Source organism: Panicum virgatum, chromosome 9K (genome assembly GCF_016808335.1).
Source record: "Panicum virgatum strain AP13 chromosome 9K, P.virgatum_v5, whole genome shotgun sequence".
NCBI classification, from domain to species: Eukaryota; Viridiplantae; Streptophyta; class Magnoliopsida; order Poales; family Poaceae; genus Panicum; species Panicum virgatum.
This window is the reverse complement of record NC_053144.1, coordinates 45,981,580-45,993,017: the sequence shown is the minus strand read 5'-3', so window position 1 is coordinate 45,993,017 and position 11,438 is coordinate 45,981,580. Positions and strand designations below refer to the sequence as shown.

Below are 11,438 nucleotides of genomic sequence, written 5' to 3'. Positions count from 1 at the left end.
GGTGGTGGTGGGGTCTGGGTTAATAATCCGACCGGTCCGGTCAAATCGCCGCCCTCCGGTAGCGGTTTATCAGATCGGTCCAGTCAAACCGCCGCCCTCCGGTAGCGGTTTATCAGACCGGTTTAACTGAAAACTGGTGGAAACCGGTTGAATTCAAATCCAAATTCAAAATCGCATATGTAATTGGTTTGGACCGGTATACTGCCGGTTTGACCGGTTTGAATTCAAATCCAAATTCAAAATCGCATGTGTAACCGGTTTGGAACGGTATACCGGTCCGTTCGGTTTGACCGGTTTACTAAGTGGGCTTTAATGGGCCGTCTCATTTTTTCCTTTTCTTTTTTGGTTTAACTTTAAATGCCTGAAAAATATGTTAAACGAATGAATTTTTGAGAAAATTTGACATCATTAGATTCGTCGCACCTTGAAGTATTTTTTTAAAAAATTCAATTTTTTTCATTTTTTAAATTCAAATTTAAATTTTGAATTTGGACCGTTTTAGTACCGGGCCGGACCGGTTTGTAAACCCTGGGTGAGGTGGGGTTTTGTGGTTCGGCTGCGCAGGAGGCACCACGCGGCTCGCGCACCGGGCCCCAGTCACTTCCTGCGCACAGGCGACGCCCTGGACCGGAGGTTGGGGGCTGGGTGGGTTGGCTCTTGGCTTTGGGTCTGGCCGGGGTGACCGCCTGGGTTGTGACGAGACTCTGGTCTGTCGCGACTAGGGTTTTAAAATCCGACCGGACCGGCCTAACCGCCGCCCTCCGGTACCGGTTTACCGGACCGGTTAGGCCGGTAACCGGTGGAAACCGGTTGAATTCAAATAAATTCAAAAAGTCCTATGCAACCGGTTCCGACCGGTTTACCGGCCGGTTTGACCGGTTTGAAATTCAAATGCTCCCGTGCAACCGGTTTACCGGCCGGTTTGACCGGTTTACCGACCGGTCTGACCGGTTTACCGGCCGGTTTGATCGGTGGGCCTTCATGGGCCGGCCCATTTTTTTTCTTTTTCTTTTTTGATTTAACTTTAAATTCCCACAAATTATACTAAATGAATGAATTTTTGAGAAAATTTGACACCATTAGATTCATCACACCTTGAAGTATTTTTATGAATTTTTTGGGAATTTTTCATTTTTTGAATTTAAATTTAAAATTTGAATTTGGGCCGGTTGGGTACCGGCCGAAACCGGAACCGGACCGGACCGGTTTGACCGGTAACCGGTCAAACCGGACCGGTTCCCACCGGTTAGGTTAACCATGGTCGCGACTCGCGAGGAGCGGCGATCTAAGTCACTGTGAAGTGGACCGATGGAGCGCGACTCGCAGGTGTCAGCTTCTGTGGAGTTGGTCCGTGGACCACGGTCGTAGGTGTGAACATATAGGAATTTATAACGCTTAGAGGAACCAAAATTTGAAATCATACAAAAAATTGCTATTACATGATAGGAAATATGAAACAAACTTTCCTTTTTACTAATTTTTCAGTAATAAATCTTTCAAGATTATTACTTTCTGTCGACAAAATAGAGCAAATAAAATATCTCTAACTACCTAAACATATTAAACAGACTTTTTAAGTTAGTTTACAAAAATAAATATAAGTAAATAATTCAAGTCGAATAAAGTGGGTAAAATAGTCTTGACTAATTTTTTTTTGAAAAGTTGTCTTGACTACAGTAGCAGAGGGGGGTGCTCTAGCCCCCCACTACCATGGAGCCCCCCAAAGCCCCTCCCCCCCCCCCCACCGAACAATTTTTCAACCATGATGATGAAGAGGAAGAAGAAAAGGAGGAGCAAAAAGAAGAAAATGAGAGAAGAGAGAAAGAAGAGGAGGAAAATGAGCCTCCTTAAATTTAGATCATAGATTCGCCACTGCTTGACTATATAAATGAGTACATAAGAAGACACAAGTGAGAATGGGTCATATTCATGCTAATTCAAATATCTATGTTTTTTGAAGAAAAGAAATCGGAGACCTATTTACCGCGAGTGAGACTATTTTCTCCGCAGTCTATGTCTTTTTGTGGCTGACACTTTCCCAAATTTCCACGTGCAATATGAGGCTATCAAACTGGATTCTTCTTTCTCACCACTAGCCTATCAACCTGTGCAACTGTACATGCAAGTAATTTCAAGTTATATCTATCTAGTTAACACTCCCTCCGTCTTAAATTATAATTTGTTTTATCCTTATCCTAAATAAAATTCATCTAATTTTGAGTAAATTTATGGAAAATACAGACACATATTTTAGTCTATCTAGTGAACCTAGTTTAATATTGTAGATATTTATGTATGTTTCTATAAATTTGATCAAATATGGAGAAGTTTACCTAGAACAAACCGTATAATGACTTATAGTTTGAAATGAAGGGATTAGGCAAATAGAGATTTTATTTATACACCACAATACATATAATTTGAATATATTTTAACTCTTTGTGATTAAATATACTTTAATTTGTATACATCACAATCATGACTAATGTGCTGCTAAGCCTGGCTCTATCTTAGTGCCACTCATCTAGGTCAATACCACAGAATGTTGCTCATCGCAAAGGCATCGAATTTTATTTTTGGAAAGGACGACAGCTCTCTTTATACATAGACAGATATACACGTATATCTGATTAGCCCTTTAGGATGGACTCTCAATTTAAATAAGGAGAGTGATTAACAAGAATAGTTATGGTATATGTGATGTGAACAACACTACTTTATAGATTTAAATTTTCGAAAGATCTAAATTATACTGGATATAATTTTTTCTATAATAGCCGATGTGGGTAATTAAGATATAGATATAGAATCTAAATTATGTTAGATCCAATATTTTTGCATAGAGTATATATATATGGGATTTATTTTAGGCTATTATTAATGGCATATGTGGGTAATTTTCTAGAAATAAAGTAAATCCAATTATCATTGTTATCAATGATATTAGCGTTTGCTTGACAGTCCGAGCACTGCAGTTGTACTTGGCGGTGGACCTTTTGGTTGAGGCCGGGTATGCCTTAATCTAAAAATAGAGAACTTTTTATAGACGTCCATCTAGAATCCTAGATGATTTGGCGTGTAGGTTTCAAATTAGTGGTATCGCAAAAGAAGAAAAAAAAACCCTTCTTTCTCAAGTTTCCACCGCCTCATCAAGTTATTATGTCTCAAGAACACGAACTAATCAATGCTTGCTGGCCTGCTCCGGCCGACGGCCGCCTCCGCCCGCAGGCTGCTCGGTGCACGGACCGGGTTCACGGTCCAGGAACCGCGCTCAGTGGGGACCCACGAGGTCAACGTCTCTCATTCGCATTCTCACCCACCACGCGCGTCCACGCCTCCACCGAATCTCGGAAAAAATTGAGTGGACACCGGGCGCAGGGGCGCCCCCGTGCGACCCCCCGCCCGATGCTCGCCTTTTCCAATCGGACGACGCCTGTCGTTCGCCTCCCGCTTGCTCCCGCGCAACGTAAGGCGCCCGCTTGGCTTCCGCTAAACTCGCTCGCTCGGCTCGCCTCCTTTTCCTAGCCTCGGCTCGCCTCCCGATCGAAAAGCGCCCTGAAGCCAGCGACAGTTCTTCGACGGACGGCGAAGCCTTACCCGGCAACAGCGACGGGCGGAGGGGATCAAGCGGCGGTTCACGTCACCCGTGCGAAGCCCTACCTGGCCAGGTGACGCTGCTGATTCGCTTCACGCTTCTCTCGCATTCTCGTTCTTTGCTTCAACGGCTGGTAGTTGTGAACCGTGCAAGGAGGCAAGGAGCACGCTAGAATGATGTACTGGTTGCAAGAACGATCTCATAAATGCTAGCACTTGGAAGCCAAGCCAGATTAAACAGATCATGCTAGCTACTGCGGATGCCGTCATGTTTTTTCTACTTTGGCGCATGTGTGAATGATTTAGTTGCTTGGCCCTGTTTAGTTCCCAAAAAAAATTTCCTACAATATCTGCCACATCAAATTTTTGGACAAATGCATGGAGCATTAAATGCAGTTGAAAAAATAACTAATTATACCGTCTAATTGATTAGTACGAGATGAATCTTTTAAGCCTAATTAGTCTATGATTGGACATTATTTGTCAAGTAACAACGAAATGTGCTACAGTACCAAAACCCAAACTTTTTCGCGAACTAAACACAGCTGGCAGGTGTTCCTTGAGATCAGTATCAACAGATAACAGTGTTATCAAGTCAAAATCGAAATTCATACATCACTCGATTCCACAATGTTTTATAGTTCATATCAATGCCAATTATTAGATAACAAAAGCATGAACATCACCCACACCATTTAATCTGCAGGAAACAAAACTCAATCCCAGCACAACACAATTTGTTGCTACGTGAATGGAACTGAAGCAATTCGATTCCACAATGTTTTTATGAATATCTTTGAATTTCTGAATGAAGCTGAACAGCAGCACAGTTCTACCATAATCGTACTAGGATATCTCATTCACAGGATTCAGGCAACAGCAGAAATCACTTGTACGATCACCAGTTTCTCAGCGTTCCTCCTGAACAAAGATCACAAGAAAACGTAAGATCAGCTAGCCCATCGAGCAAATCGCGAGTCCTAAAAAACTCAGAGACCTCTTCTCGTTGACACCACCTAACTCACCAATCATGGGCGGTGATGGCAACCGCAACGCTCAGCCTCGCGAGATCCAGCACGGCGCTCAGAAATTCGGGGGTGCGGGCGGAAGCGGGGGCGCGGCAGAGGGGAGCTGGCCGCAGGAGACCCTGGTCCGGCCAGGCGGAGTCCGCCGAGGAGTCGGAGGCCAGGGCGGAGGTGCTGAGAGGCCAGGCAGGGACGGCATCACGGGGCGGGGGTGCCAGTGGGACTGTGGGAGTGGGCAGCGTCGAGGCCGCTCTTCTCCCGCTCCACCAGCTCCTCGCTCGCCGCAACGCCGTGAAGCCTCCCGCCGCCGCCGTTGCCGAGGATTGGTGCCGTCAGGGCTCGATTGGTGAAGAAGGGAGCGATGAAGCGGAGCCGGGCGCTGGCTATTCGATTCACCGAACCGAGGTCGCGCGCAAGCCAATCCCCTGACGGAGACGAGCTGTTCATTGCGCCAGCCATCAGATCCTAGAGGAACGGCATCCGGGCTGGGGGCGCACGGGAGGTGGGGTGCGCCCGGTGTCCACCCAATTTTTTTCCCGAATCTCGCCCTCATGGCACACACGGGCCGCACGCCGCGTGAGCAAATAGGAAGGATCGGAGCTCGGCTCACTCGGTCAGGGCAGTGATCCGACAGGAATTTTTTTTTGAGAAGATCGGACGGGAAGGGCGAGCCCTTCAGGCCCTGTTTGTTGCCTCTAGCACAAGTAGCATAAAAATTTTGACTAATAATTAGGAGTACTAAATAAAATCAATTTATAAAACTAACTCTACAACCTTGCTCTACTTCGCGAGACGAACCTAATGAGTCATTTGACCGCACGATTAGAGAATGGTTACTGTAGCATCACTGTAGCCAATCATCAATTAATTACTGTCATTAGATTCGTCGTGAAAAGTTACACCCATCCGTGAAAATATTTTGCAAATAAACTTCGTTTAGTACTCCATGCATGTGAGATTTTTTTCTCGGAAATTATGTGCTATGCTACGATAGGGGGAACAAACAGGGCCTGAGTTCCGGCCATTCACCCATCTGAAACACAGTCGCTCTCAACAATTTCAACGAATCCAATGAACTCTCCTCTGTACACTTTAGGCATAACAACTAGACACTTGGTAACTAGCACTGCTACACGAGTCCACGCGTATCATTCCAATGATCCCAATCACAACAGTGCAGCATCAACGACGCGTTTACACGGTTACATCTGGCCATCGGCTATCGGCTATCGCTGCATCACAGCGACTACATCCGTGTGTCCTTCCTCCCTGATGGCGTGTGCGTCCGCCGTCCGAGCGAGGGGAAGCAGCTAGCACTAGCAGTGTGGCTTGTCCACCATGCTCCTGGCGAAGGCGTACCGGAACCTGGCGGCGTACGGCAGCCACTCCACGGCCTGCGCGGCCTTGCGCCGGCTCCCGGCGCCCCGCTGGACGGCGGCGGCGTCGTCCTGCTGCGCCCGGCCGTCGCCGCCAGCCTCGCGCTGCGCCCACGGGAGGACGTCGTCGGGGCCCAGGGACGCCTCCCGGGCGTACCGCTCGACGAGGCGCGGCAGGAACACCTTCTTCTTGGACTTGCGCACCACCACCGTCGCCTGCAGGAACTCCCGCTTGGCGCGCTCCAGCTCCTCCATCACGTTCTTCGCCGTGTACACTCGCAGCTGCAAAACGTGTAGATCCACCGGCAGTGGCGTAGCTAGCTAGGTGGACAGGTGGGCCATGGACCACCTTAAAATTAGTAGCTCAAGGTATAAGTATAGTAATTATCCATCAAACAATCCAACATGTATGCAAAATTCAGACTTATTTATTGATTTTAAGATGTTTGAAATGGTAAAACATTTTTTTTTCGCGACTGTGCCTGAGCACATTTTTCATTAAGAAGGGAAGAAAAAAGTTTACAAAGGGCTGGTTACAGAGAAGTGGAACCAACCCCGGACTTAGCGCTGAACGATTACAAAATAACCGTGTTGCGACCTGGGGACCGACCTAAGGCACTAGCCACCATATCTAAATGCCTAAAACCTGCTTGAACCCAAAGAACAATTTCATCAGCCACCTTGAGTACTACATCCTGAATTGTCCGCACCCGCCGGTCGAAAGTCCTGTTGTTCCTTTCTTTCCAAAAAAGCCAGCAAACGAGAACCACCATAGAATCAAAACCGTTGCGACCAATCTTTGGAACGTCTTTCCTTGCAGCCAGCCACCAATCAGATAGATTGGTCGTGTGAGTGGAGGGGGCGACCATTTCCCAACCTAGCCACCGTAGCACTTTAAACCAAATCTCACGTGAAAAAGGACAGCCCACAAGCAAGTGATACAATATTAGTCGTGTGAGGTAAAACATTTTATTAATACAATATTAGTTGTTTAAGCAATTCTAAACTTGTATTATGTATATACTCTGGACCACCCTAACCCAAAATCCTAGCTACGCCCCTGCCACCGGTAATGGTTAAGTCTTACAGAACAGACCATGGAGTATCAGATCGAGCGCACGTATGAATATATGATGTGCTGCAGTGGTGAATGCGAGTACCATGGGATCAGACGAAGCACCGGTGCACAGGGCGAAGAGGACCAGAGGCTGGCAGTCCGGCAGGCCGAACTTGAGCTGGACCAGCTGCTTCTCGTCCGCGCATTTCTTGCGCATCATCGCCGTCAACAGAATGGACTCGAACCACTGCAGGCAGATACGTTCGATTCTGAGTTTAGCGGGTTGGTTATGTATGTCAGTGCAATGAAGATGAGTGATGAAAATGTTCTTTGGGTTATTTCAGTAAATTGAGAACCAATGCCTTAACACAAAATCGGGAGAGTGTTCAAGTGGTGTTGTTAAGATGCTCAAAGATTTTTTTTAATTTATACACATTATATTTTAATCCGAACTTTCCAGCTTTGCATTAATAATCAAACAAAAACTGTAACTTCAGTGTGGAACTGGCAAACTGCAATGAGAACATACTCGACCAAGCCGTGGAGATCTGAAGCACAGCAAGGCGTGTTCAACGGAATTGGCAGTAACGGCATGTCCTCCGATGTTGTAGGCAGCCTGCGGTAGGGCGAGTTACTTGTTAGTAACAGTTACAGCAACGAGTAACAAACTATTCACAGCATGATGCGTAAAAGCAAATATCATTCCAGGATACCTTCCAGTGGCCAACCACAAATCTAATTATTAGGAAAAATGTCTCACCTTGTGAAACAGCGCCATTCTTTTCAGCGAGCTGTTTGGAACTCCGTATGCCAGATATGCCTGCAAGCAACAAACAGATTAATAAAGCAGTCCAATAATAAAATAAGAACTCTTAAGCAAAGTCACTGTAGAATATTCAACATTACATGCATGATAAGAGAATTGTACACATTAATCCAGAAGGTCAATTTAATACTTTTTTCTGACATGCTCAGATCAACCCTTTCAAGCTGCTCCACAAGCAACCTAAACTCCAAGACAGAAAAGAAATTTGTTACTTGCGATTTTCAAAGGACACATTACCTGAGGTTAACAAATTTGCAGTATTTTATTTTGGACCAACCTGTAGTGAGTAATCGCGTAAGAGACATCTGGCATCTGGTTCTTGTCAACTGATATGGAAGCTATTTCCACAGTACATTTGCTGTTTGATGAATTATTTTCCTCCCCGTTAACCCTCTGAGGAAGTATGACATTTGTCGATGACTTTGACAAGAATGGCGAACGGGCCTTTTCAGACTTTTCTGGTGCCTCAGTGCGCAGAAGATAGTATATGGAGGCCATGCATCTAACCATTTCTTCTGATATTTTGCTTGGGCATTGATAAAGGTGATCCTTCAGAGCGCGGGCCAGAGAACTACTCCCAGAATAAGGTAGCTTTTCATACAAAGAAAAGTCAAAATTAGCCTACTGCATGATCTTCATTGTTCAGTAGCTGAAAAGGCTATTCTGTATTCTGACTTGAAATCATTCGGTATAGGAGTACAACTTTCGGACAAAATGTACCAACTGCATGTTTCTGAAAGTGAGCATGAAAACACTTCATTTTTCCTCAAAAGAGTAGACAAGAGGACCACTTTGAATTTTGGTTGAAATGGAGTAAACAAGGTGTTTTAGAGCAGGGATATCAGTAGAGTAAAAAAAAAGGCGTACCCAGTGCCGTAGGCTTCCCGCACTGTGCGGGGTCTGGGGAAGGGTTGTTTTTAAGCCCCAAGCCTTACCCACACAAATGTGCAGGGATATCAGTAAAGTTGTTAATTTATTCTTTTAAAATAGGTGCACAAAAGTAGCAAAGTGATAGATTGATTTGCAGTTAATATTTGAAATTAGATAGATGAGCATGTTGCAAGAATTTTTTCTTGTGTTACCTTTTTTGGATCTGGTGGGAATGATGTAGGATGGATATCCAACGTTTCACTTGAGAAAGATTGATGCTTGATCTTGGCCTTGACCATATTCTTGGTTCTTCCCGACTCGGATAGCGACTCCATGATGTGGAAAGGCTGAATTGGGAGCTTCTTGGATGAGCAGAACGCGTTTGATATTATGCTTGGCTGCCTTCTAGTTCTAGCTCTAGTAGTGATATTCTTGGTGTGTGCGGGGGACGAAATACCAGAGCTCTGCCCCGATGATGGCCCAGACATGCACTGATCAAATATGCTTCTGTAGAGAGTGAGAACGTGCTGCTCGCGGTTGGCGATTTCCTCCTCGAGCAATTCAATCTCAGCTATCAGTTCCTTTGTCTGCAGGGAGAACAGCAGTCAGTCTTTAGAATGCAATCAAACAGTAGTAGCACTTGAGTACTAGGGATGTAACACTTTCCCTTGCATGATCTCTTGATCTGGCAATTGCTTTTCCGTCAACTTGCATTACACAATGCGAATATAGATTTTTCAGGGCTAAATAGGCATCTTGTTATTAGATAACCGATTTTAGGGTGTCCAGTCCATGTGAAATAAATTACTGAACACTAGCTAGCTTGATGAAACTTGCGGACTACATGGAAACGATGACAGCACTCTACATGGACATGTACACTCTACAGCTGACTTGACTGTCATGTACGATGTTGCAATTTGCAAGAGGGGAATTTTGCAGCGGCAAAATGGCAGATCAGTCGTACCTGCGCTGGGAAATGCCTATGGCCAGGAGATAGAGTGCTGGCTGCTTGGCCAATCGCGCGATCGAGCATGACCCTGATGGAGCTCTCCTGATGCAAATGCAGCTGCAGCTGCCTAACCTGCCAGAATTCAGAAACAGTTAGTTACTCACACGATCAGCACCGAACTCCGGATCGAAAACTTGCTCTCTCTCGTTTTGCTCCTCACGTCATTCTCCAGCGACACGCGGTGGTTCGGCGACGCGTTGGGCCTGCGATCTCGCGGCCCCTGGTGAGCCGATCCTCCGGCGGCGGTGGCCCAAGACCTCCTCGTCTCCGGCGGGTTCTGCCAGAGAATTCACAACGCGGCAGCGGTCAGTGACAAGTACTAATCCACATCCTCCCGTGCGGCGAAGAGTTCGGCAATCTCCAACCTTAGACGAGCATGGAGTGAGAGTGACGGCAGCTTGGCCGCAGCGTTGCTCGGCGGCGCCATGATGCTTGCACGCCTCCGCGTTCCTGTCAGAGGACGCGCTGCACCACGAACCGCGGCGCCGGCAAAGTTAGAGAGCATCGAAACTTCGAACTCCAGATGTTAAGGGAGACGAAGCAGAGTAGGGAGAGAAAAAGGATCGGCTGACGGCGGAGACCGACCTCTTGGACCGCCGGTGTCGCGGCGGCAAGGAAGCGGGCACGGCGGCGGCGGCCTTGGGCGCGCACGCCGCCGAGACCGCGGCCTCCGGTTCGCCGTGGTGGTTTTTCTCGGCCGGTCCTTGCCCTCCGGTCGCCACCGCCCCACCCGCCTGCTCCACCATTTCTTCCTCCTGGCCTGTCATGGATCCCGGCGCCGGCGTGCCTAGCGGAGGTAGCTAGCACGGTTGCCGCCTAGGCTGCCCGCCACTACATCGCACGCCTCGACATCGATGATCGATCCAGACGCTGCCAGCCGCGCGTTTATATGAGCAGCGATGAGCAGCAGGAGCAGCAGGAGGGCAGGCAAAGAGCATCCCGCGCGCAGGGCCGCGTCGCCGACGATTAAATACGGCGTGGCGTGGTGGCGGTAATGGCTCTCCTGCGGGTTTGCAGCGGGGCCGCACTACCGGCGGCGGAGCGGGGAATTAGAAACGAGCTGGAGTGGCATCCACTGCACAGCAACGCGCAGGCGCTGAGGCGCGCAGCACAGCTGGGAGACTCAGACTCTGTGGTGCGGAGCGCGGAGGCGATGGGGGTGTGGCGACGGGCGAGGGAGGGTAGATTTTTTTTATTTTAATCATTTTAATAATAGCTCGTCTAGATCTAAATTTCTAAGAACTAACCCTTTTGTTCGCGCCAAGTCCCGTGGCGCGACTCCCTGAAGGGTCACGCCATATGTTTCGGCACGACCGAGCTACCACGCTGGCACGCGGCGGGTCTGACGTGGCAAGGCTGAGTCGCGCCACATGCTTTGGCGCGACTGAGTCGCGCCATGCGGCGTGGCGCGACTCAGTCTAATACAGGCCCACCCGGCCAGCCTCCTCTTCCTCCTCCTCCCATTCTTTTTTCCTCCACTCCCCACTCGACCCGACCTCCATGGCGCCGCCCCTCCCTCTCCCCCTCTAGATCCACTCCATCCTCCACCCGATTCAAAGGGGAAACGAAGGGAAACTGATCCTTGAAGGTAACTCTTCAATTCTAACCGATTGGTTTTCCTCCATTTCGCAGATTTTTTAGGGTTTGAGTTGGTTAGGGTTTTTGTAGGGTTTGAGTT

At 47.7% G+C, this 11,438-nt stretch overlaps 1 protein-coding gene across 4 annotated transcripts; it reads right to left on the bottom strand.

Annotated features, from left to right (window-relative positions):
• Nucleotides 1–5,651: 5,651 nt before the first annotated feature.
• Nucleotides 5,652–10,905, bottom strand: LOC120651693. Of its 4 annotated transcripts, none has more exons than XM_039929274.1 (11): nt 10,346–10,905; nt 10,126–10,225; nt 9,921–10,037; nt 9,716–9,832; nt 8,961–9,335; nt 8,156–8,469; nt 7,959–8,058; nt 7,813–7,872; nt 7,582–7,668; nt 7,156–7,299; nt 5,652–6,344 (listed from the first exon to the last, which is right to left on the bottom strand). In XM_039929274.1, exons 1-11 carry the CDS (start codon nt 10,525–10,527, stop codon nt 5,814–5,816), a joined length of 2,127 nt encoding a protein of 708 aa, XP_039785208.1. In that variant the 5' UTR covers nt 10,528–10,905; the 3' UTR covers nt 5,652–5,813. The 4 variants fall into 4 exon arrangements, with proteins under 4 accessions (XP_039785208.1, XP_039785209.1, XP_039785210.1 ...); XM_039929275.1 differs by having other exon boundaries at nt 5,652–6,277; XM_039929276.1 differs by lacking the exon at nt 5,652–6,344 and adding an exon at nt 6,404–6,887.
• Nucleotides 10,906–11,438: the final 533 nt, after the last annotated feature.

Excerpts from the sequence above, each read along its gene's own strand:
- LOC120651693 (XM_039929274.1), bottom strand. The coding sequence starts at position 10,527 with ATGACAGGCCAGGAGGAAGAAATGGTGGAGCAGGCGGGTGGGGCGGTG. Across the intron at positions 10,226-10,345 it reads CGACACCGGCGGTCCAAGAG|CGCGTCCTCTGACAGGAACG; the intron begins GTCGGTCTCCGC and ends TTCGTGGTGCAG. Across the intron at positions 6,345-7,155 it reads GTGCTTCGTCTGATCCCATG|GTGGTCCATGGCCCACCTGT; the intron begins GTACTCGCATTC and ends ACTAATTTTAAG.